Source organism: Thalassophryne amazonica, chromosome 14 (genome assembly GCF_902500255.1).
Source record: "Thalassophryne amazonica chromosome 14, fThaAma1.1, whole genome shotgun sequence".
In the NCBI taxonomy this organism is placed as follows: Eukaryota; Metazoa; Chordata; class Actinopteri; order Batrachoidiformes; family Batrachoididae; genus Thalassophryne; species Thalassophryne amazonica.
This window is the reverse complement of record NC_047116.1, coordinates 71,467,575-71,494,681: the sequence shown is the minus strand read 5'-3', so window position 1 is coordinate 71,494,681 and position 27,107 is coordinate 71,467,575. Positions and strand designations below refer to the sequence as shown.

The following is a 27,107-nucleotide window of genomic DNA, read 5'->3' as shown; positions in this document are numbered from 1 at the left end:
TTACAAAAAACACAACACTTAGTAGAAGAAATTTAGATTCAAGATTCAAAGCTTTATTGTCATATGCACAGTACTTTGCTGCCCACACTGGATGTCCAAAATATCTTATATAAATCTAAGTATAAGTAAGTAATAAAAGATAAAATAAAATAAGCATGCAACAGTATGATAACAAAAGTATTCTAACTCTAAACTCTGCCAATAAGCCTGTGTACATATGTGTGTGCTTACAGATTGTCTGAACACATCTGGCACTGCCACAACATCTCCTTTCTGCATTTTCCACATGTTAACTTGTTGCAATAAACATAACGCTTAGTGGCGTGGTTATTCTTGCAGCAACACTTCACCTGGCACAATGCCCTTTTCCCTGTGTCAGGTGTGCGTGGTTGCTGCTGAAGTTTATCCTCATTACACACCTCCTTGGCTGCCATATGCCCCTGGGCAAGCTCTCTTGCAAGCTTCACCAAGAAGTCCGCCCGTCTCTCTTTGACCCCAGTGCATGCTTGGTAAAGCACATGTGCATTCAGTGCTGCAATGTCAATCATGTTGTAAAACACAGCGACTGGCCAACGCCATGTTCCTGAACGCACAGTGTACTTTATGACCATCTGGTCCATGACATCCACACCACATTTCTGGCTGTTGTAGTCGGTGACTGTGTTGGGCTTTTTTTTTCGGGTATCCCCAGTCTCCACAACACTGTGCATGCTACTGAGGATGCACACAGTCTTCATCCGTTTGGGCGGATAAACGGTCAGTGTGGCACCAGAGGTTGAAAACACCTGTGTGCTGAATTCCTCATGGTCCAAAGTCTTTTTGGCAGAGTCTGGAAGCTCACGGCGAACCTTGTTTACTGTGCCAAGGAGTGTGGTCTTCCGGCTGAGCAGTCGCCGTGCTAGTGACAATGAGGTAAAAAAAATTGTCTGTGGTAACGGTTCTTCCTTGTCCATAAATGGTCCATAAGCTTCATCACCACATTTTCCGATAGTTTTTCCCCTGTTGGACGACTGGGGTCTTTGCCAAGATATGGGATGATGTTGCATACATACTTGAATTTCAGGTCACATTGCAACCCAGAACTTTATGACAAACTTGTCAGGTTTTGAAGCAATGTACTGCAGGAAACGGCAACGGGTCTTAGTTGGAAAAAGTTGCTCATCTATGGTGATGTGCCTTCCTGGTTGTAAGAAGTAATGCAGTTGGTAACAAAAGACCCCCAAATGTCAGAGACTGCAGCAAACCGGTCATTTGCGACTCGTTCACTGCGTGTGTCCTTGTCATCGAAGCGCAGGTGCCGCATGATGTCCTGGAAGCGGTTTCGAGCCATAATCTTGCTGATTGAGGGCACTCCCAGTGTTGCTGACCATACATCATGCACCGCTGGAAGGCGGACAATCCCTCGCAGGATGAGGATTGCAATGAACGCCATTAGTTCAGGGACAGCCATGAACCAGTTTCCCTCCTGTGTCTGGCGTGCATGCTGGACAGTCCACCCCTGAATGGTCCGAAGCATGTCCAGAGTGATGAAACAGAGGAAACTCTGTAAGCGACTCAACACCTTTCTTCTGGCCAAAGCAGTTGGCTCTCCATCTGTGGCATAACAATCAATTGGGGTGTGATGCAGAGGCCTTCCGATCTGTTCCTCACGCCACACTGTGCCGTCTTTTGCCGTCTCTGTCAGCCACTCGTGTGTCTCCATGCGACCTTTCTTTTGTGGCGGTGGCGAAGTGTCCTCATCTACAGGGTGACCATATGTTTGAGATTTGATTAGTGAAATGTTGAAATAATGTGCAATTGACAAAGATATTATTCGAATTATAATTCCAAAACATCTCAAGTATGCCTCCTTTGTACTAATTTAGGATTTTCACACTGCAAAAAGTGGCATATTGATTAGTCAAAATAGCTCAAGTTCAGATCTTTAACCTTATTTTATTTTGCCTTTTGAAAACCTGGTAAAGGTAAAGATATTTTTACATAGATTTAGAAGACAAAAAAAAAAACACTCAGACAAAGAAAAAAGAAAAAACACTCAGAAAAAAGACATTTTTTACTTAAACTTTCATAAAAACCTAAGTAAAAACATCTTATCAAGACTTTTTGTCTTGACAAGTCAAATTTCTCAATTTAAGATAAAATATTATTTTTTGAGCAATTTTAACTTATCAAGATGGTACTTTTTGCAGTGCTTCTCTTCCAAAAACACAACAGCCAAATACAGGCAAACGAAAATAGGAAATTTGTGAAATTTTACCAGAAGAATTTTCAGAGTTGGAAGTCAGCGCAAGGGTTATTTCTTCTCCATCGGAGTCACACGGGTCAACATGGTTCAGGATCATGTCCAAAGCTTGCTCTGTGCTATAAAGCTTAGCCATCTCTGTGTCTCTCAGTCAACAGAGTGAGTATGTGTTGTGAGCTGGCTTTCCAACACTTGCACATTCTGATCTAATGGCCCCCATGTACATAACAAAAGGTGGCCTAATGAGATGTAAAGTACCCCAAGTGCTGCCAAATGGCAGCACTGGGTAGATAGAGGAGTAGTGTAAAAATGCTGGTAATCCCAGTGTTAACTAGATAACGATTTGTTTCACAGTGTAATCTTCACGTGCCTTAACTAAAGCACTCCCTCTGCTGAATCACCTCTAAATTATTTACACATTATTCACTTTGTGGTGTTTTAGGAATCCGCTAGCTTAGCGCAGCTACTAGCTCTTACCGTTTAGCATGGTGGCTTCTCCTGTCCTCTCCTGCACCTTTCTGCTCTGGGGGTGAAATGTTTAGTTATTCCTCGCCTCCTTTAGCATATGGTACTTGTAATAAGTGTAGCTTATTCGTAGCTTTGGAGGCCAGGCTTGGGCGAATTGGGAGACTCGGCTCAGCACCGTGGAAAATTCTACAGCTAGCCAGGTCCCTGTAGTCGGTGCGGACCAAGGTAGCTTAGCCGCCGTTAGTTTCCCTCTGGCAGATCCCGAGCAGCCGGGAAAGCAGGCCAACTGGGTGACTGTGAGGAGGAAGCTAGTTCTAAACAGAAGCTCCGTGTACAACCGCCAACCCGTTCACATTTCTAACCGTTTTTTCCCCACTCAACGACACACCCGCCGAGGATCAAACTCTGGTCATTGGCGACTCTGTTTTGAGAAATGTGAAGTTAGCGACACCAAGCAATCATAGTCAATTGTCTTCCGGGGGCCAGAGCAGTCGACATTGAAGGAAATTTGAAACTGCTGGCTAAGGCTAAGCGTAAATTTGGTAAGATTGTAATTCACGTCGGCAGTAATGACACCCGGTTACGCCAATCGAGGTCACTAAAATTAACATTGAATCGGTGTGTAACTTTGCAAAAAACATGTCGTACTCTGTAGTTTTCTCTGGGCCCCTCCCCAATCGGACCGGGAGTGACATGTTTAGGCCGCATGTTCTCCTTGAATTGCTGGCTGTCTGAGTGGTGTCCAAAAAATGAGGTGGGCTTCATAGATACTTGGCAAAGCTTCTGGGGAAAACCTGGTCTTGTTAGGAGAGACGGCATACCTCCCACTTTGATGGAGCAGCTCTCATTTCTAGAAATCTGGCCAATTTTCTTAAATCCTCCAAACTGTGACTATCCAGGGTTGGGACCAGGAAGCAGAGTTGTAGTCTTACAACACCTCTCTGCAGCTTCTCTCCCCTCCATCCCCTCATTACCCCATCCCCATAGAGATGGTGCCTGCTCCCAGACCACCAATAACCAGCAAAAATCTATTTAAGCATAAAAATTCAAAAGAAAAAAATAACATAGCACCTTCAACTGCACCACAGACTAAAACAGTTAAATGTGGTCTATTAAACATTAGGTCTCTCTCTTCTAAGTCCCTGTTAGTAAATGATATAATAATTGATCAACATATTGATTTATTCTGCCTTACAGAAACCTGGTTACAGCAGGATGAATATATTAGTTTAAATGAGTCAACACCCCCGAGTCACACTAACTGCCAGAATGATCGTAGCACGGGCCGAGGCGGAGGATTAGCAGCAATCTTCCATTCCAGCTTATTAATTAATCAAAAACCCAGACAGAGCTTTAATTCATTTGAAAGCTTGACTCTTAGTCCTTGTCCATCCAAATTGGAAGTCCCAAAAACCAGTTTTATTTGTTATTATCTATCGTCCACCTGGTCGTTACTGTGAGTTTCTCTGTGAATTTTCAGACCTTTTGTCTGACTTAGTGCTTAGCTCAGATAAGATAATTATAGTGGGCGATTTTAACATCCACACAGATGCTGAGAATGACAGCCTCAACACGGCATTTAATCTATTATTAGACTCAATTGTCTTTGCTCAAAATGTAAATGAGTCCACCCACCACTTTAATCATATCTTAGATATTGTTCTGACTTATGGTATTGGAAATTGAAGACTTAACAGTATTCCCGTGAAAACTCCCTTCTGTCTGATCATTTCTTAATAACATTTACATTTACTCTGATGGACTACCCAGCAGTGGGGAATAAGTTTCATTACACTAGAAGTCTTTCAGAAAGCACTGTAACTAGGTTTAAGGATATGATTCCTTCTTTATGTTCTCTAATGCCATATACCAACACAGTGCAGAGTAGCTACCTAAACTCTGTAAGTGAGATAGAGTATCTCATCAGTAGTTTTATATCCTCATTGAAGACAACTTTGGATGCTGTAGCTCCTCTGAAAAAGAGAGCTTTAAATCAGAAGTGCCTGACTCCGTGGTATAACTCACAAACTCGCACCTTAAAGCAGATAACCCGTAAGTTGGAGAGGAAATGGCATCTCACTAATTTAGAAGATCTTCACTTAGCCTGGAAAAAGAGTCTGTTGCTCTATAAAAAAGCCCTCCGTAAAGCTAGGACATCTTACTACTCATCACTAATTGAAGAAAAATAAGACAACCCCAGGTTGCTTTTCAGCACTGTAGCCAGGCTGACAAAGAGTCAGAGCTCTATTGAGCCGAGTATTCCTTTAACTTTAACTAGTAATGACTTCATGACTTTCTTTGCTAATAAAATTTTAACTATTAGAGAAAAAATTACTCATAGCCATCCCAAAGACGTATCGTTATCTTTGGCTGCTTTCAGTGATGCCGGTATTTGGTTAGACTCTTTCTCTCTGATTGTTCTGTCTGAGTTATTTTCATTAGTTACTTCATCCAAACCATCAACATGTCTATTAGACCCCATTCCTACCAGGCTGCTCAAGGAAGCCCTACCATTATTTAATGCTTTGATCTTAAATATGATCAATCTATCTTTATTAGTTGGCTATGTACCACAGGCTTTTAAGGTGGCAGTAATTAAACCATTACTTAAAAAGCCATCACTTGACCCAGCTATCTTAGCTAATTATAGGCCAATCTCCAACCTTCCTTTTCTCTCAAAAATTCTTGAAAGGGTAGTTGTAAAAACAGCTAACTGATCATCTGCAGAGGAATGGTCTATTTGAAGAGTTTCAGTCAGGTTTTAGAATTCATCATAGTACAGAAACAGCATTAGTGAAGGTTACAAATGATCTTCTTATGGCCTCAGACAGTGGACTCATCTCTGTGCTTGTTCTGTTAGACCTCAGTGCTGCTTTTGATACTGTTGGCCATAAAATTTTATTACAGAGATTAGAGTATGCCATAGGTATTAAAGGCACTGCGCTGCAGTGGTTTGAATCATATTTATCTAATAGATTACAGTTTGTTCATGTAAATGGGGAATCTTCTTCACAGACTAAGGTTAATTATGGAGTTCCACAAGGTTCTGTGCTAGGACCAATTTTATTCACTTTATACATGCTTCCCTTAGGCAGTATTATTAGACGGCATTGCTTAAATTTCATTGTTACGCAGATGATACCCAGCTTATCTATCCATGAAGCCAGAGGACACACACCAATTAGTTAACTGCAGGATTGTCTTACAGACATAAAGACATGGATGACCTCTAATTTCCTGCTTTTAAACTCAGATAAAACTGAAGTTATTGTACTTGGCCCCACAAATCTTAGAAACATGGTGTCTAACCAGATCCTACTCTGGATGGCATTACCCTGACCTCTAGTAATACTGTGAGAAATCTTGGAGTAATTTTTGATCAGGATATGTCATTCAATGTGCATATTAAACAAATATGTAGGACTGCTTTTTTGCATTTGCGCAGTATCTCTAAAATTAGAAAGGTCTTGTCTCAGAGTGATGCTGAAAGCTAATTCATGCATTTATTTCCTCTAGGCTGGACTATTGTAATTCATTATTATCAGGTTGTCCTAAAAAGTTCCCTGAAAAGCCTTCAGTTAATTCAAAATGCTGTAGCTAGAGTACTAACGGGGACTAGAAGGAGAGAGCATATCTCACCCATATTGGCCTCTCTTCATTGGCTTCCTGTTAATTCTAGAATAGAATTTAAAATTCTTCTTCTTACTTATAAGGTTTTGAATAATCAGGTCCCATCTTATCTCAGCTTTCAGGCTCCTCTCCTGTGGAACCAGCTCCCAATTCAGATCAGGGAGACAGACACCCTCTCTACTTTTAAGATTAGGCTTAAAACTTTCCTTTTTGCTAAAGCTTATAGTTAGGGCTGGATCAGGTGACCCTGAACCATCCCTTAGTTATGCTGCTATAGACTTAGACTGCTGGGGGGTTCCCATGATGCACTGAGTGTTTCTTTCTCTTTTGCTCTGTATGCACCACTCTGCATTTAATCATTAGTGATCGATCTCTGCTCCCCTCCACAGCATATCTTTTTCCTGGTTCTCTCCCTCAGCCCCAACCAGTCCTAGCAGAAGACTGCCCCTCCCTGAGCCTGGTTCTGCTGGAGGTTTCTTCCTGTTAAAAGGGAGTTTTTCCTTCCCACTGTCGCCAAGTGCTTGCTCACAGGGGTCGTTTGACCGTTGCGGTTTTTACGTAATTATTGTATGGCCTTGCCTTACAATATAAAGCGCCTTGGGGCAACTGTTTGTTGTGATTTGGCGCTATAAATAAAATTGATTGATTGATTGATTGATTCATGACGCATGCCCCATCTCCCCCCTACCTCCACATCTCCCCTCTTGCCTCTGCCCTGCTGCTCCCCCTCAGCTTGCAGCCGCATGGGACACCACTGTGCCCCCCCACACACACACACATTCACATTGCCTCAATTCGGATGATGGACTGTCTTATAGTTTAGCGTACATAAACAATCAAATGTATATGTATGGATGTTCTAATTCTGATGTGTGCCATTATTATGTTCAACTTGTAATAATTGGGGATTAATTGTATTTTGTCTAAGGTGATTGTGTGGGAAGAAATTTCGTTGCACTTGTTGTAATGACAATAAATGTATCTATCCATCTAAAAATGTACTAAGACTGTGTGAAATTATCTGTTTCTTAGCTTCCTCAAAAGCCTTGTTATAAGAGTCTGACCACTCCCATTTGACATCTTTACATAGCAATTCTGTCATGGGTGCTATCATGGTAGACAGGTTTGGTATGAACTTGCTATAATAACTTAACGAGAGGAAGGACCTCAACTCAGTCACATTAGTTCGGGTTGTAAAGAAGCTTGAATCTTCGACTGACTGGGTTGCTTGATGCGAGGGCGTTTCGCTTCAAATCGCAGAAGCTTCCTCAGCTAAAGTTCTTGCTCTGGTAGTCTGACTTCTGTCTTGACTCTTGTAAGAAGAAGAGTCTACAAGACTCTACAAGCACCTGGACAACTGAGAGCCTACACAGAAACATTAGTTTGGTTGCGGCCTTGAAAGTAACCTTACACTTGTCCCTCAGGGGATGACTTCCCTGGCATCAATCATGTGTCCCAAATATAACATACTATGTTGGAAGAAAGTGGATTTGTTCATGTTCACTCGAAGGTTGTGACCTTGCAGCTGTTGTAACATTTCTTCCAAATTTCTCATGAGCTGCTCGTGGTTCCAGCCTGTGATCATTATGTCATCTAGGTAACATATGACTGTAAAATTTGCAGTACTTTATTGATTAGTTTTTGGGAAATGGCAGGTGTGCTAGCTACTCCATAAGGGTCTGTTCACTTTGTACAAGCCCTTATGTGTGTTAATGGTCAAATTGTTAAGGTTAGAGGTTTGGGTGGGACCGAACCGTTGCAGGCAAATGACCCAAATGAAGGGGACTGGACACGGAGAAGAGTACGAAGGAAAATATATTTATTGATAATAAATTAAGTAAAGGTGCTGCGCTGGGCTGCCTGCAGTGTGGAGAGATGGCCTGCTTCCTGGCAGTGAAATGAGGGAGCTGCAGGATCCCAAGCCAGTCTTGAAGAATAATATCAATTAAGGTTTCAGGGTTCACAAACAGGTGGAATGCTTGCCTCCGAGACCAGGAACTATGGGGAATAAACACATACAGGGTGAGTGAATACACTTGTAACACTGGAGCCTCAAAACAATCACAGTTCATAAAAAAGTTGTTTCAGAGGTCAAGAAATAAAGTTCACTGTGCAGGAATTGTTCACAGTTCATAAATTGTATCCAGAGGTCAGAGGTCAAGTGCTGCGCGTTGCGACACAGTTCGAATTAAGCAGGACTCGATACAGCTGGGTTCTTAATTGTTAGATCTCAGCATTCATGCGGCCCTTAGGAAGAGTTCTTGAAACAGTTCTTTATCATAGCACAGTCACAAACAGGCACAAGTGAGAACGGGATCTCACTGAGATGAGGAGGAACTTAACTGTGTTGCACTCTGAGCAGAGAGCCGAGGAGTTCCAAAGTGGTGTCACTGTGCAGAAACCAGGAGCCAGGGCAGCATGGGAGCCATGCAGCAATCGTCTGGAACACCAGGAAAGACAGTTCACGTGAATTTGAGGGGAAGCCAGGTTATCTGAGCTTTTGCTGCGGAACACTTTGGCATATTAAGTGCACAGCTGGAAGATACAGTCAAGGTCACATGGAGGCATTCAGGCTTGACCCTCTTGGAGACGGCCTGGATCATTGAAGATGGCTCTGGAAGCTGGTAAGGCAAAACGAGGCAAGCAAGGCAACAGACAAACATGGCATAACAAGTAACTGGCAACATATGAACATAAAGTCAGAGTTTAAATAGTCTATCAGTAATCAGTCACACATCTCATCCAGGTGTGAAACAAAACTGAGGGCGCGATCTAGTGGAGAAACTAACACATGACACTGGTAAAACAAACAGTTAAAACCAGGCTCTGATGGAAATCCTGGCACAAACACATACAGTGGTGCCTTCCGCCACTTCCCCAGTGGCAGAAGGCAGCAGCAGCGGAAGGCAGTCCTTTAAGAGTGAAGGGTCCAAGATAAAGTTCCTCTTCACCCAGGAGCACTCCTCAGGTCTATAACCCTCCCAGTCCACCAGATATTGGTAGCCCTGACCCCTGTGTTGGACGTCCAGGATCCTCATGACAGACCAGGCAGGATGGCCATCAATGATCGGACAGGAGGCGGAGCAGATCCAGGAGGACAGAGGTCATTGGAAAGGACAGGCTTGAGTCGTAACACATGAAAGACTGGATGAATCCATATGGACAGAGGCGGGCGAAGCTGCATGGCAGTGGGATTTAGTACCTTGTCAATGACAGATGGACCAATATACCTGGGTGACAGTTTAGGAGACTCTGTCTGCAAGGGAATGTCACGGGAAGTTAACGACACCTCCTGCCTGGGTTGGTAATCGGGCGGTGGTCCCTCCTCCGGTCTGCATGGCGGCGGGGCTGATCTTATGTCTCCTTGAGCGCTGACTGACCTCGTTTCCAAATCTGGCGGCATTGTTGCAGGTGGTCTTGAACTGAAGGGACCGAAAGTTCCTCTTCTTGCTCTGGGAAGAGCGGGGCTGGTAACCAGTCAAGGCCTCGAACGGTGACAGACAGCAGGTGATACCTGACTATTGTGGGCAAATTCAACCCAGGGAAGTTACAAGCTCTAGTCAGAGAGACGGTCAGAGGAGACACACCGGAGGACATTCTCAAGGTCTTGGTTGGTCCTGTCTGTCTGTCCATTTGTTTCGGGATGGAATCCGGATGATAAACTGACTGAGGCCCCAGGGCATCACAGAAGCACAGCTGAGATGTGAATTGTGGTTCTCTGTCAGACACAATGTCCTGGGGAATGCCATACAGCATGGTGAACCAGGAAGCCAGCAGTCTCCTGGGCTGAAGGCAGTTTCTCCAGGGGCACAAAGTACACGGCTTTAGAAAAGTGGTCCACCACAGTGAGGACCACAGTCTTGCCTAGGGAGGCCAGGAGTCCAGTCACAAAATCGAGTCCAATATGGGACCACAGGCAGCCTGGAAGAGGAAGTGGTCAGAGCATGCCAGCGGGGAGCCGGTAAAAGGGCCTTGCCCCAGGCACAGACTGCAGGCTTGGAAGAAACTTCATACATCAGATAGACAAGATGGCCATCAATATCGGCAGCAGATGAGATCAACAGTCTTGTGGATATCAGGGTGGAATGCCAACTTGGAGGTGTGACAGAACTGAAAAAAAACTGAACGAACTTCGGGAGGCACAAAGATGCGGCCAGGAGGTCCCCCGCCGGGATCAGGATGGTGAGACAGGGTCTCTTGGACAGTTTTATCCACTTCCCAGGACAGTGCCCCTGCTACACTGGACTGTGGAACAATGGAGCCAGGATCTATTAGTGTTGTCAGGGTGGGCGGCTGCCCGGCAACCATAGTGGCTGACCCGCAATGCAGACTCCCAGACTTAGCTTAGGTGTGAGAGAAAACATGGTCTTTATTCCAGGCTTAGATTCGGTACACAGGTAATCAAGCAGCGGAGCAGCGGTACAATCAGGATTAGGCAGAGACACAGTCAAAGACAAGCAGGGGTGTTCAAGTTGCTCCACGTATGCTCTGAATTCCTCTTCAGCCTCAAAGCGGAGGTCTTCCGCTGCTCTGAATGCAGGTGTCGCTGCCATTACCATGTGCTACTTTCGTTCAGTATTTATGCTGGACTCTTCTCTGCCAGAGAAATAGTCCATCCTCGTTGCCAGACTGTTATGTTATAACAGAAAAATTTGTGGTTCGTGCTGGTGGAGAAATGATGGCAGTTTGCACTGGTACTAGCCACTTTATTACACACTGTACAAGAATAATTTAATGGTGTTACGCTCTCACTTGCTCTGATCTGCCCTGTCTGCTGCTCTCTGCACAGCAGCCTCCTTTATAGCTTGACTGCCTCTCATGGTCACACTCAAACACCACAGTAATCTTCTTCTTTGTTTTTCAGCTGTTCCCGTTAGGGGTTGCCACAGCAGATCAATCGTTTCCATCTCATCCTGTCCTCTGTATCTTCCTCTGTCACATCAACCACCTGCATGTCCTCCCTCAGCACATCCATAAACCTCCTCTTTGGCCTCCCTCTTCTCCTTCTGCCTGGTGGCTCCATCCTCAGCATCCTTCTCCCTATATACCCTGGGTCCCTCCTCTGGACATGTCCACACCATCTCAATCTCGCCTCTCTGACTTTGTCTCCAAACCGTCCCACCTGAGCTGTCTCTCTGATATGTTCATTCCTAATCTTGTCCATTCTTGTCACTCCCAAAGAGAATCTCAACATCTTCAGCTCTGCCACCTCCAGCTCTGCCTCCTGTCTTTTTGTCAGTGCCACCGTCTCTAAGCCGTACAACATAGCTGGTCTCACTACTAACTTATGTGAAGTTTTTAATCTAACACAACATGTCACTGGCTCAACGCAGATACACGGACACACATTGGACCTGGTGTTGTCGCATGGCTTTTCGGTTGGCCATGTTATTGTTGAGGATGCTGTGTTCTCTGACCATTGCCCTGTGATGTTTGACGTGTTTTTAACTTTTGGAGAGCAGCTGCCAGGTGTGCGTCATAGCCGTGCTATTAAGGCTACCACAGCGGCTGATTTTAGCTCTCTCTTTACCGCTGCAGCGTGTAGTCTTTTAAACCCGTGTCCATCTATAAACATGAACACGGAGCACCTGATGAACTCTTTTGTTTCCACCTGCTCTGATGTGCTGGACAGCGTAGCTCCTCTTAAAATCATGCGCCCAAAGGACCAATATTTCGCCCTCTTCACCTTGTGGTCCGGGGGCTAACGCATGTACGGCAGCATTTAGCCATTTTGAGCCTGTGCCACTTGCTGTTCTTACTGGGATTGTAAGTAAACTCAAAGCCTCTACTAGTCCTACAGACCCAGTTCCTCCTTGCTTTTTTAAAGAGGTTTGGGGCACAATTGGCACCTTTGTGAGTGAGGTAATAAACAGTAGTCTGGTCTCTGGCACTGTCCCCACTTTTTGTAAAAATGCTGTTGTTGAGCCTCTGATTAAGAAGCCTGGCCTTGATCCTGTGACTTTAGCAAGTTATCGGCCCATTTCTAAGCTTCCTTTGGTTTCCAAGATCTTGGAGAAATGCGTGCTTGCTCAATTTCAGCCGTTTTTAGATGCACATGGCATTTTAGACCCATTTCAGTCGGGTTACAAAACGTTTCACAGTACAGAGTCTGCACTTCTTAAGGTTTTTAATGATCTGTTTTTAATAGCTGATGCGGGAAGCTCTGCTATTTTAGTGCTTTTAGACCTGACTGCTGCTTTTGACACAGTGGACCATGCAACTCTCTTATCTCGCTTGGAAACCTGTGTGGGTGTCAGGGGGATTGCTTTGAAGTGGTATGAGTCTTACTTGAGTGGGAGGTCCTTCTCTGTGAGGCTGGGGGACTCCTGCTCCTCTTCTGCTCCCCTGCAGTGCAGTGTCCCCCAGGGTTTTATCTTAGGCCCAATTCTTTTTGCTCTGTATCTCCTCCCACTCGGGGAGATATTTAGAAAACATGGCATGTCATACCATTTTTATGCTGATGACTGCCAAATTTACATGCCGATTGTCAAGAATAACCACTGCCCCCTGACACCCCTTCTCGACTGTCTCGGTGATGTCAAGGCTTGGTTAGCACAGAATTATTTAAAACTTAACGAGGGAAAAACTGAGATAATTCTGTTTGGCAATTCCCGCTTTGACTTGGAACTTCTCCAAAGTTTTGTGCATCCCAAAGTCACCAGCCTTGGTGTCACCATAGACAGCGATCTTAAATTTGATAAACAGGTTAACGCGGTTTTAAAATTGAGTTTTTTTTACCTTCGTCTTTTATCAAAAGTGAAACCTTTTATCCCTTTTAAATTGTTTGAACAAGTCATGCACGCTTTTATTTGTTCTCGTTTAGACTACTGCAATGCACTTTATTCGGGGATTAGCCATAACGCACTTTCCCGACTGCAGTTAGTCCAGAATTCAGCAGCTCGACTTTTAACAGGGGCCAGAAAGCGTGAGCATATTACCCCAATTTTGGCTTCTCTGCACTGGCTCCCTGTACGTTTCAGAATTGATTTTAAGATACTTTTGTTTGTTTTTAAAGCTCTGAATGGACTGGCCCCACAATATATCATCAACTGCCTCCAGGTCTACATTCCAGCACGAGTTCTGAGGTCCGAGGGCCAGTCCCAGCTCATGGTGCCTAGGACGAGACTTAAAACTCGAGGGGACAGAGCCTTCTCCGTGGTCGGTGCCAGACTCTGGAACGCTCTGCCCCTACATGTCCGATCTGCTCCCACTGTGAAGTGTTTTAAGTCCCGTCTTAAGGCCCATTTTTATTCCTTGGCTTTTAACTCCGCGTGAGTTGTACGGTCCTTGTGTCTTATTTTATTTTTATTTTATTGAAATTTATTTTTTTAATCATGGTTTCATCTATTTATGTATTATTTTATCTTATCTATTTTATTGTTATTATTGTTATTATTGCTATTTTCCGTGTCTATGCTTTTGTTGTGCAGCACTTTGGAGACTCGGGTCTGTTTAAATGTGCTTTATAAATAAAGTGGATTGGATTGGATTACTGTCTTGTAAACTTTCCCCTTCACTCTTGCTGATATTCTTCGGTCACAAATCACTCCTGCCACCTTTCTCCACCCTGCCTGCACTATCTTTTTCACCTCTCTACCACACTCTCCATTACTTTGAACAGTTGACCTTCCTCCACTCTTATATGTTATCCTGTGCGCCTCCCTTTTCTTAAAGTAGATATTCACCACAGCCATCTCCATCCTTTTTGCAAAATCAACTACCATCTGTCCTTCCCCATTCCTATCCTTGATACCATATCTACCCATTACTTCTTCATCACCTATGTTCCCTTCACCAACATGCCCATTGAAGTCCGCTCCTATCACCACTCTTTCATGCTTGGGCACACTCTCCATCACCTCATCTAACACACTCCAGAAATCTTCTTTCTTCTTCATCTCACAACCTACCTGTGGGGCATATGCACTGATGATATTCATCAGTTTGTATGGCCTTGCCTTACAATATAAAGCGCCTTGGGGCAACTGTTTGTTGTGATTTGGCGCTATATAAAAAAATTGATTGATTGATTGATTGATTCATCATCACCCCTTCAATTTCCAACTTCACACTCATCACCCTGTCAGACACTCGCTTAACCTCCAACACACTTTTAACATACTCTTCCTTTAAAATGACCCCAACACCATTTCGCTTCCTGTCCTCACCATGGTACAACAACTTGTACCCACCGCCGATGCTCCTGCTCTTACTGCCCTTCCACTTGGTCTCTTGCACACACAATATGTCTATCTTTCTCCTCTCCATCATATCAGCCAGCTCTCTCCCTTTACCAGTCATACTACCCACATTCAAAGTCCCCACTCTCATTTCCACCCTTCTAGTTTTCTTCTTCCGCTGTTTGTGGAAACGTTCTGCTCCTCTTCTTCGTCTTCTTCGCCCAGCAGTAGCCCAATTTCCACCAGCACCCTGTTGGGCAACAGCACCAGTGGTGGACATTGTTAACCCGGGCCGCGACCAATCTGGTATGGAAATTCGATTCTTAGTCTGCATAGTTGGGTTGGTTTGTTTTACGTCAGATGCCCTTCCTGACAGAACCCTCCTCATTTATCCGGGCTTGGGACCGGCACTCAGAATCTACTGGCTGCACACCCCATGTGGCTGAGTTCAAACACCACAATAATCTTGTCCAGAAATGGCCAAAGATGAACAGCAACATCCACACTGTTTTCAGCAACAAGTACACAACCCCCACATTATGACAGATCATGATATGGGGGTTGTGTCGGTGCCCTTGATCATACCATTAATGCAGAAAAGTACAGTGAGATTTTAGAGCCTACATATGCTGCCTTCAAGACGACATCTTTTTTATGGACATCCATTAATTTTTCAATAAGCAAATACAAAATCACATTTTGCACATTACAAAGGCATGGCTGTGGAACTATCAGGTACAGGTAATGGACTGGCCTGCCTGTGGTGGTGACCTGTCTTCAGTACAGAACGTGTGGAGAATTTTGTAAGGAAAAAAATCATTAATGATGTCTGCATACTATTCTATACCTTCAAGACATGTTTGCAGGAAGAATGGGACAATTAAAACCTAAAACTCTTCAGTACTTATATTCTCAATGCCAGAATGTTTTTTTTAAGTGTTGTGAGAAGGAAACTGTTGTGGCAACCAGGAACTGGTGACAGACTCAAATGCAATGAGGCAGGTTAAGGGTGGAGCAAGCCAGCAGCAACAATTTATTGAGAAAATGTGCAAATAGTGCAGACGGAGTGGAGACCAGGAAGGTGAAGTCACAGGTGGATGGGTTCCAGATGCAGACAGCCAGGTGGGCCAGTGGAGTGGGTGGGGGTTACGGACTGCAAAAGAGAAGAAAATACGGACCTGCTGCAAACTTCATCTGCCTTCATAACTATTGGGTTAGAAGCCATCACCTCCTCTGCCTGATCCGCCATTGAGGACTTCTTGTTTCACCAGAACTCCATTAGCCATCTCATGTTCAGGGTTCCATTTGGGCCTTCACAATAATTGTAGTGGCCAAAGGGCACACAAGGTTCCCACTGCATTTCACAATCCCCTACTTAAGCCATTATCCTAGTGTCACACCGCTAATGAGGCATTGGATTTTGACACCCAATTACCACACACATTACAAAGTGGTAAATGCGTTAGCGTTCCAAAAATGTATTTATTTTGGTGGGGGTTGGGAGAATTTATTACAGGCCTTAAATGCAGGAATGGATGTATTTAACAACTTCTATTTGATTTTGATAGTTACCAAACATATGCATGCAAAGCTTTTAGTTGGAAAAGCCTGTTCGTATGGTTTCTGTACTTTTCAGACCTATATAGGATGTACGCCTACTTGTATAGTAGGTCTTGAAGTTTTGACACTGACTGATAGAAATTCACATGACCATTTTCTCAAAATAACCATACTACTAATTTACTCTTTTAAGAATTCCATTACGTGACATTTATTGGAATGTTCTATCATTAACCTCTTTTATTTCAGCTTTTGGAAATGTATTGGAGATGAAGTTGATACAGCCTTTCAGAAAATGTCTGGATAGGCAATGCCCACATGTTGGATCAGTATTAGGTGTAAGAATATGGTATTTTTAATTTAATTTAATTACCTTGGAGGACAGACACTGTTCTCTCCCTCTGGTAACTTGATGTTGAGATATTGACACTAACTAAATGGATGGCCAACATGAAAAATTGACAGACATCACCGTCTACAAGACAGACCACAACAAACAGCAGCACACATTTAATATTCATGATGGTACATCCATCTCATCATAGAGAATAACTGATATAATTTCTGAATTATATGTTGATAATTTTCTATAACTGTGACATAACAGTCCAAGCTCAGCGCCGCAGTAAGGAGCACTCCCGCTCCACCAGTGCCTTGAGCGGTGCCGCTGATGAGAAGTCTGAAGTGTCCCAGGATGCTGATCACCACGTGTCCCTCTACAGCAACGGCTTCATGGCCTCCTCTCTGGGTAATGCTCCGTTAGTGTATAGCACTGTAGCAGAGATAAAGAATGCTGACCGATGAATTAGGTGCACGATGGTAAATGCTGATGAGCTGTGAATGTTAATTTCCATGTGCAGGTTACCAGCATGCTAAGACTGTGGAGCTCCAGCAGAGGTCATCTTCAGTGGCCACTCAGCAGACCACAGTGTCCTCCGTCCCCTCACATCCCTCCACCACCGGGGTTAGTGCCATACAATCTTCTGGGATGTCTCTGGCCAACATACCGTTATTGGCTTTGCTGGACATGTAGTTATGCTCATACACATCATCAGTATTTATCCATTTCTTTCTCATGGAAAGAGGAAAAAACTCTGTTTCATTATTGAATGAGCAGATTTCACTGAAATAGTGAGGTTACTTTCTGCTGGAACAATAGCTGGTGTATAATACATCTGGATTCTGAGCTTTAATAATAGCATTCCATTAATTCCTGGACGAGTTATTCAGTGTAGAGCAGGTAGCTCAGTGAGTCAGGAGCTGGTCTACCAAGAGGTAGACCTAGGTTCAACTTCCACCCATGCTATCTGTCTGTCCTTGGATGAGACACTTCATCTTCATTGTCTCAGTCAATGTCTGAGGCAGATATCTTGTCTTGGGAAGTAACCTGTGTTGGATTGGGGAGTCGGAGACCCTCATTTGCTTCATGCTACAGGATCCATACCAATGGGCATCAGGGCCGATATAGGACATACATCTACTTGTATAGGAGCACTCAGAGAATGCAGCAGCCTTGAAGATTTGACACAGACTGATAGAAATTCATATGACCATTTCTCAAATAGCTAATACTAAATATCCCATAAGCATGGTGCCAAGATTTTGACCTTTGCCTCTGACTTTTCAGACTTTTAGTTTTACCTTCTCAAAATTAACTGACTTTATACTTGGCTGACACTCATTTATCATTGTCATCAACGATGGATAATTGGTTAGTGCCCTTGGTTTCAATGTGAAAAGTTCCCGATTCAAACCCCACCCCTCTCACATTTCTCCATGTAATGTGGAGTTGCGTCAGGAAGGGCACCCAGCATAAAACTTGTGCCAAATCAACGCGCAGATCCACCACAGATCTGCTGTGGCGACTCGGAATGAAAACAAGGGAGTAACCGAAGGGACTTACTATCAATGATGAATTTAAATTTAGTAATTTTGTAGGTTTAGTCAAATCAAATGAACATAAGGGTCCACAGGAATGAAAACATAACCCTGACATGCGTACCACTGGAATCAGTTATTTATGTTGCCAAAAAGAAACATCTTCATTTTGATGAAGGAAAATTTTTTAGTTGTAGTTTGAAGTCCACCATTTCCTGCACATGAGCTTACACACATCTTGTCTTGTGTGCAGAAAACTGTGCGTGCCATGTACGACTACACTGCTGCCGACAGCGACGAGGTGTCCTTCAAGGATGGTGATGTCATCATTAATGTACAGTCTATCGACGAGGGCTGGATGTACGGTACCGTGCAGCGCACCGGCAAGACCGGCATGCTGCCAGCCAACTATGTGGAAGCAATCTAAGTTGAAGCCCACCCATCCTGGGTCAGGAGTGGGTGAGACACATCCACAGGAGAAACTGTCTAGAAATCCTCTAATCAGAGCCACGACTTCAAGCAACATGTAGATTGTAGACTGCTGAGACACTGTATCTGTGTTTTAAGAGTAGTTCTCAGTGGTACATCTGATAATTGTGTTTCCTGTGGATGTGAGATTTGCACCAGAAAAACAAATACACATATCCATGTTTGTGATTACACATATTATCAGAGTCCTTAATCCCCTCCACAGAAACATCCTGCCTGGCCCATTGTTTTGTAAATTACAGAAATATTTAATATATATTGAAACTGTTTTGTCAGAGTTGTATTGAGTTCTCAGAAAAAAAAACATCAAGCTCTGGGAATCCTTATGATGCCTGGAATCAAAATGTTATGGAGAAGCTTTTACAAATGGTGGAACAGAAGGAGTCGGCTGCCATCCATCATCAAACTGCTCCTAAAGATGAGCGCCGGTCCTTTTCTCCTCTACTGAAGGCTGCTGACTAGAAGAATTGTGTGTTTTGTTTCTTCCAGTTATCTCAGTCCCTTGACTTACATCTGTAGCTAAATAAAGCACACAGAGATCCTGCACTCCTTTGAGTCCTTTTCATTCTCAAGTCTGAGCTTCAGCTGTTACAGATGGAACAATTCAAATTGAGACCTGGTTCAACATGGTAACCTTCAAACACCATCAAATGATCACATTTTAATGACATTTTAAGGAGATGTGTTTAAATATGATGATTCTAAAGACAGATTATTAAAACCCCTAACAACAGTTCGCCATCCCCACAGGATGTTTTCCCAGCTTTCTTACTTTGGAGCAAATGAATGTGTCACAGATGCAACAATCTTTGTTCCACAGCTCATCATCAAACAAAATCATCACAGACAATAAACTGGTTTAAATTAGAAAATTTTCAAGTCTGATAGATTGGCTTGAATGTTTTCAACTAGTTGACAGTAGGGCTGTACAATATGCCCACATTCTCAATATTGTCATATCAATATGATATATGATATGACTATGATTTTTCAAGTGCACCAACAGTGAAAATTAAACATTCCTAAACAACAGGGTAATAATACCACACTCAATTTGTACTCATCATAAGGTTAGGATACTGTGCCCTCCAAAAGTATTGGAACACTTGGTATTTCACATATTTTAATTTGTTTACGCCATTTCAAATACAAGAAATACAAAAATATAAAGAATAAAACTTTCCAAAATTATCTTCCTCAAATTCAAACTAAAAGCAAATCTCTAAAATTTGATAATACCTGTAAATAATAATCAGTTTTATTGCCAGTTTTCTTCAGACAAGTCAGGGGATGGAAATATGAACACTTTCCTTTTTGAAAAAGCTTATAGTTAGGGCTGGATCAGGTGACCCTGAACCATCCCTTAGTTATGCTATAGACTTAGACTGTTGGGGGGTTTCCCATGATGCACCCAGTGTTTCTTTTTATTCACCTCTTTTTGCTCTGTATGCACCACTCTGCTTTTAAACATGGTAAGTGGAGTTGATTCCAAAAAAGCTCTATTTTGGTCTCATCTGACCACATGACCTTCTCCCATGCCTCCTCTGGATCATCCAGATGGTCACTGGTGAACTTCAAACGGGCCTGGACATGTGCTGGCTTGAGCAGGGGGACCTTGCTGCCCTGTAGGATTTTAAACCATGACAGCATCATGTGTTACTAATGTAATCTTTGTGACTGTGGTCCCAGCTCTCTTCAGGTCATTGATCAGGTCCTCCTGTGTAGTTCTGAGCTTTCTCAGAATCATCCTTACCCCACAAAGTGAGATCTTGCATGGAATCCCAGACCAAGGGAGATTGACAGTCATCTTGTGTTTCTTACACTTTTTAATAAATAATCATAACAGTTGTCTTCTCACCAAGCTGCTTGCCTGTTGTCCTGTAGTCCATCCCAGCCTTGTGCAGGTCTACAGTTTTGTCCCTGGTGTCCTTAGACAGCTCTTTGGTCTTGGCTATGGTGGACAGGTTGGAGTGTGATTGAGTGTGTGAACAGGTCTTTTATACAGGTAACAAACAGGTGCAATTAATACAGGTAAAGAGTGCAGAATAGGAGGACTTCTTAAAGAAAAATTAACAGGTCTGTGAGAGACAGAATTCTTGCTGGATGGTAGGGGGTCAAATACTTATTTTATGCAATAAAATGCAAATTAATTATTTAAAAATCATACAATGTGATTTTCTGGATTTTTTTTCTTTTTTGATTCTGTCTCAGTTGAAGTGTACCTACGATAAAAATTACAGACCTCTCCATTCTTTGTAGGTGGAAAACCTGCAAAACTGACGGGGGGTCAAATACTTATTTTCCCCACTGTGTGTGTGTGTATATATATATATATATATATATATATATGGCAACCCAGACCTCATTTCTGGCATAAAATATGGTCATTTACGCACAGATATAAAACTTTGGTTGTATTAGGAGACCATGGTTCAAATGACGTATTCAGTTCAAATCGGAGTCAAACATTTTTCTTCTTCAACTAAGGTGGATTAGAACTTTTTGTGGTACACAGCACAAACTACTGTAAAGGAGGAACCAAGAAGTCAATATGCATCTCTTTTCAACCAGATGTGTGGTACTGTGACATGTCAATCATCTGTGTCCAATCAGAGTTCAGGGGAGTCCAGTGCAACCCTGGCCTCTGCTCTAGCTCCGCCCATGCCAGGAAGTGTTCAACATTTGACATTTCCTGTTTCACTGTGCACTCAAAATTTGGCACTTCCTGTGTGGGACTCCCTGTACCATGAGCGACCTTTGTGATGCTTCACCTGTATTATTCTGTGTTATACTGTGTGTCATTTGTGTTACTGTTGTTTTTGGTGGACAATAACATGTGCCCCTGTGTGACTCTGGGCCGTTGGTCTTCAGTCCAGACAAGCTCATGCATTAATCTTCCACGGTTGTGTAACTAATTTGAGCCAAACATTTTGACACTTTTCTTCACAGCTGTGGTGCAGCTCAGTAGTTTATAAAACAGTGTGAAGCATGAACAGGATTTACACAGAGGCTGAAATGCTCCATGTCCACATCCACAGCCCTCCATGTGCTCCATTACGCACAAACACAGCCACATAATGTTAATGTTCATGTGCTTCTAATTAACACAATAGCCCAGCAAATCTATGGAATCACCTAAAACAAACTGCAATAGTAATGAACCATATACCAAATGAAAGCTCTCAGTCTGCTCTATAACATATCAAAAATCTACCAAACGCTAATTAGTGGACCACATTTTTCTGGGGGGGGGGGGGGGGAGTTTGCCTTACGGATACCCAGAATGAGATACGAGTATATTCGTCTTGACCGTAATATAAATGTTTAACATGAAGAAAAAACCTTAAGATTGTGTATAAAACAGGATAGATAGGTCAATTAATTAATTGATAATAATAGAGTCTAATTTCAGACGGAAAGGGAAGGGGGCAGTTAAATGTTGGTTAAGTTCTGGAAAATAGTTTGAACTTAAAAATAAGCTTAATACCAGAGGATGGTATCTCGTTTTGCTTGTCCTATTTATCCATCATGCAAAGAACATCAGGCATGACCTCTTCTTCAGACCTAAACCCAAATGTGCAAGTGGAAAGGGAAGCAGATGCTGCATCCGTGCAATGTCAGCTTTTCTTGGAAGTGTTGTCACGGACAGTAGTATCCTGTTCTTCCATGCCACTCTAGGGTGTGATACCACCTCCAGAGTCTACAGTTTGGGCAAGAAAATATCACTTTGCAAAGACCAAATGTTTTTAATGTTTTTATGTGCTGTGAGAACAAATTGGTGAATATGAAGTTGTGAATACTTTAGTGGTTCAAGATCAGGCCAAGGTTTTCATGAGTAAAGGGGCAAACAAAGTCGACATTATCTCTGCAGGTGAAGCCGCCCTAGTTTGCCTGGATAATGTTAAGCCTGATCAGGGAATAGATGTTTTTCAGGTATGAGAAATTCTGTTTGAAAGCGGCTACAACCAGAGTAACGGTGCAACCTGGTACACTGCTCCTACATTAGCATCACTGAAATACCACAGCCTGAGAGTGTATCACCAGAATGGCTAGACACTGAAATTGCTCCTGTGGACTGGGGCTGGAAAGTTTGTGCAGGGAAGTTACTGCCCATCATGACTGATCTGCAACCTGCTCCTCAGAAACTCCTGGAAGTTATTTGTTGTGGTTACAAGTTTGGCTGCAATACCCTGCGCTGTTCGTGTCGAAAGCATGGGATGCCCTGTTCTACTGCTTGCTCAGAGTGTAGAGGTGTGTGTGCTAATACAGCAAATGACTTTGACGTTAACTCACAGGTCACACTCTGTCTTTCAGCCACTGGTGTGCACAAATAGTTGTCCTGTCCACACACTCCAAACTATCCACAATGGCCAAAACCAAAGACCTGACTAAGGACACCAGGGACAAAACTGTAGACCTGCACAAGGCTGGGATGGGCTACAAGACAACACGCAATTAGCTTGGTGAGAAGGCAACAACTGTTGGCGAAAATTAAAGAAACATAAGATGGCTGTCAATCTTCGTCAGTCTGGGGCTCCATGCAAGATCTCTCCTCGTGGGGTAAGGATGATTCTGAGAAAGCCCGGATCTACACGGGAGGACCTGGTCAATGACCTGAAGAGAGCTGGGATCACAGTCGCAAAGGTTACATGAGTAACACATGATGCCATCATGGTTTAAAATCCTGCAGGGCACGTAATTTATGGAAACAAAATAACATGAAGGAGGTCTGGTAAGGTGTGAAAACCATCACAGGCCATAAAACAAAGACCAGAGACACAGAGGGGACAAGGGAGAGGGCGAACAAACTGAGCAACTTCTTCAACTAATCCATTAAAAATGTTAGAATGAATTTAATACAACCCCTGGCAAAAATTATGGAATCACCGGCCTTGGAGGATGTTCATTCAGTTGTTTAATTTTGCAGAAAAAAGCAGATCACAGATGTTGTGTACTTGTTACACTATAAAATTAAACGGTGAGGTATATTTCTGGGTGAACACTTTGTATGTAACTTTTATTCTGCCGCTCAGGTACTACACAGAAAAACAGACCCAACAAATCAAATACCGATGCACTCCCTTAGGGTGAACTAATCGATCAATGATGATCCCAGATCATTCTAACAATATACTACATCCTCCCTTTTTAAGCATGAGGGTCATCTTTAACTTTAACATCACAACAAGAAATAACTCCTGCATTAGGCATTTTAAATGATATCCTTATACTGTAAAAACAACCTTTGAATCACATCATATAAGTGACGTCTTAAATTTTTTTTTTCTTCTTCTTCTGTCTATGTCCCCCCCCCTTTTTTTTTTCTTTTAACTTCAGTCGCTCTGTTGATTATAAAGATGTGGAAGTAAATATTAACTCATTGAACTGAAACACGTAAATGTAAACAAAGCCAGAACTTGACAATTCTGTAAGGTGGCCATAAGTATTATGTGAACTCATAGTCCCTGAACCTTGTAGGCATCTTTACAAGTCTCCCACTTCTGGTGCTGTAGGTGGGAGCAGCTGGAGTGGGGTTGTTTGGTTCACAGGCAGGAGTGCGCTGGTCTTGCAGGGCCTGTGATGCACTGTCCTCTCTCTGTGAAGCAATGGGTCGCTCCAGCATGTCATCGTCGTTTTCTCTGTGTAGACTGGGGTGGATTCTCCTCAGATGACGTTGGTTTCTCCGGAATGTGACACCACTGGGAGTCTGTACGTTGTATGCACGTGGTTCCAATCTTTTGCTTAAGACAGTAGCTGGTTCCCAGCCACGACGTGTTGCCATGTGAACTGTGGTACCAGGAGCAAACTCTGGCAGAGTCTTTGTGTTGCGGTTGTAGTAGTGCTCTTGCCTGGCTTGTAGGTGTTTCAGCCTAGAGTGAAATCCATGCGGGACAGCTGGTTGCAGGACAGCTGTGGAGCTTGGCAAGGTGCTTTGCAGTACTCTTCCCATCAGGACTTGTGCTGGTGAAAACTCTGTGCCGGTCACTGGAGTGTTTCGTAGTGACAGGAGAGCTAAGTGCGGGTCTGTGCCAGTCTGTGTTGCCTTTATAAGTGCATGCTTTACTGTCTTTACCATTCTCTCTGCAAGGCCGTTGGATTGTGGATATCCAGGGCTGGAGTGGACAAGCTTTATGCCCCATGACGACGCAAACTGTCTCATTTCAGAGCTGGCGAAAGGAACATGATCGCTTACCAGCTCTTTTGGGATTCCATGTCTGGCGAAGACAGCCTTTATCTTGCGTATGACTGCGTAGGCGGTTTTGTCAGGTAAGTGGAGCACCTCTGGGTATTTTGACATGTAATCCACCATCAGGAGGTATGACTGTCCGTGTAGCTCAAAGATGTCAGCCCCAATTTTCAGCCATGGCAGCTCAGGTACCACGTGTGGAATCAGAGGTTCTTTGTGATTCTGTGGCTGGAGTTTTTGGCATGGGCCGCAGCTTTCCACCATGTGTTCAATGTCTTGCGTCATACCTGGCCAGTATATCATTTTTCTTGCCTGTGCTTTCATCCGCTGTATCCCCTGGTGTGCGAGGTGCAGTCTGTCAAGCATCAGTTGCTTCACACTCTGTGGAATCACAACCCTGTCACCAGTCATCAGTATGCCATCCCTGATGCTGATGGAGTTTCGCATAGGCCAGTACTGGTGTAGATTGATGGAAACACTGCTCCGTCGTCTCGGCCAGCCTTTGTTGTGTAGCTCCATCACCTGTTGCAGTACGTTGTCTGTCGCCGTGGCCCCCTTGAGCTTTGCGAGAGTGTCTGCATCGAGTGCATCTGTGGCTTCCATTGCATGCACTACTCTCTCCTCGAACAGATCCTCTTTCGCGTCATCCTTGCAGTCAGTGACAACAGCGCGGGACAGGGTATCAGCAACGTGCATGTCCTTGTCTGCAGTGTATGTTATTCTCAGGTCATACCGTTGGAGCTGCAATAGCATGCGCTGAAGTCGTGCTGGTGCCTTGCTCAGATGCTTTTTGAAAATGACTTCTAGTGGCTTATGGTCTGATTGTACAGTCACTGTGTTGCCATAGACATACTGGTGAAAACGCTTGGTTGCGAAAACTATTGCCAGCAGCTCTTTCTCTATCTGAGCATAATTCTTTTCCGACTCTGAGTGCTCGTGAAGCATAAGACAGTGGCCTCCCTTCCTGCAGCAGACAGGCTCCCAGTCCGTCTTTTGATGCGTTGCACTGTATGGTGAGTGGTTTGCTCTGGTCAAAGAACTGGAGTATTGGGGCCTGCATGAGGGCGGTCTTGAGCTTGCCTAGTGCAGCAGTGTGTTCATGGCTCCAGTGCCAGGCAGCATCTTTTCGCAGCAGCTCTCTGAGTGGGCTTGTGATCATGGCTTCGTTTGGGATATATTGGCAGAGATACCTTGTCATTCCCAGTAGCCTCTGTAGTCATTTCTTGTCTTCAGGCTGTGGCATGTTTCTGATGGCTAACACCTTGGACTCGTCCGGCTTCACACCCTTCAAGGTGACAACATGTCCCATGTATCTGACTGAGTCCACCTTGTTTTGAATTTTCTCTTTGTTGAATTTGATGGTGTTTCTCTGTGCAGTGTCCATGACTTTCTGCAGAATGGCATCATGCTCTTCCTCAGACGCAGCGGCGATGATCATGTCGTCTGCAATTATATGCACTCCTTCAATGTTGCCGAATGTCTCACAGTTTTTTTTGTTGGAAAACCTCGCTGGCGGACTTAATGCCAAAAGGAAGTTTCTTAAAGTGAAACCTGCCCCACGGTGTGCCGAATGTGCAGAGCATTGAGGAGGGCTTGTCCAGTCTCACTTGCCAGTATCCATCCTTTTAAGATGGAGAAGATGGTTTTCCCTGACAGCCTGTGGAGTACTTCTTCTGGGGTAGTTATTGAGAAGTGTTGTCTGTTGATCGCCTCATTCAGGTCACGAGGGTCCAAGCACACCCTGAGCGACCCGCTTTTCTTCTCTGTAATGACAAGGCTATTTACCCATTCTGTGGGCTCTGTCACAGGTGCAATGACATCTCTTTCAACGAGTTCTTCCAGCGTGGTTTTCAGCCTGTCCATGACAGTGATGGGGATTTTCCTGCAGCCATGCACTACTGGGGTCACATGTGGGTCTGTGTGAATGTGATGCACCCCAGGAAACTGTCCCAGACCACTGAAGACGGAGGGGTAGGCGTCCACTAACTCCTCTTTTGTGGCTGGTGCCTTGACTGCAATGGTCTCCATTCTTTTCACCAGCTTCAGCTGTTCACATGCGTCTCTGCCTAATATTGGAGTGGAGGAGTGCTTGGTGATGAAGAACTGAAGATCTGACTTCACCCTGGCCACATCACAGGTAAGACTCACGGTACCTTCTGGCTTCAGACGTGTTCCTCCATAAGCCACGAGAGCTATGCGGGTGGGCTGCAGCTGATGAGGACCCGGAATCTTCTGCAAAATGCTCAGAGGGAGTACATTTGCGTCTGCCCCAGTGTCTAATTTGAACTTGACCTCTGTATTTTGTATTTTGGCTGTTGTGTACCACGCATTATCGTGCTGACTGTTTTTGGGTCCAGCACAGGACATAGTCCCTATGAACAGAGATTCGACCTCAAGATCATGCACGCCTCAGGCAGTGGCTCGTCTATCTTGTGTTGACGTGCACATCTTCGCGTAGTGGTTCCTCTTGTTG

General features: G+C 43.9%; 1 protein-coding gene and 1 long non-coding RNA gene across 2 annotated transcripts; one reads left to right on the top strand and one right to left on the bottom strand.

Moving 5' to 3' along the window:
* Positions 1-1,206: 1,206 nt before the first annotated feature.
* LOC117525359 lies at positions 1,207-24,155 on the bottom strand. Its single transcript, XR_004565018.1, has 4 exons — positions 24,145-24,155; positions 13,022-13,027; positions 6,511-6,513; positions 1,207-1,333 (listed from the first exon to the last, which is right to left on the bottom strand). It is a non-coding gene; the product is annotated as an uncharacterized LOC117525359 (long non-coding RNA).
* LOC117525358 (nebulin-like) lies at positions 16,622-18,993 on the top strand. Its single transcript, XM_034187191.1, has 3 exons — positions 16,622-16,828; positions 16,941-17,044; positions 18,212-18,993. Exons 1-3 carry the CDS (start codon positions 16,654-16,656, stop codon positions 18,383-18,385), a joined length of 453 nt encoding a protein of 150 aa, XP_034043082.1. The 5' UTR covers positions 16,622-16,653; the 3' UTR covers positions 18,386-18,993.
* Positions 24,156-27,107: the final 2,952 nt, after the last annotated feature.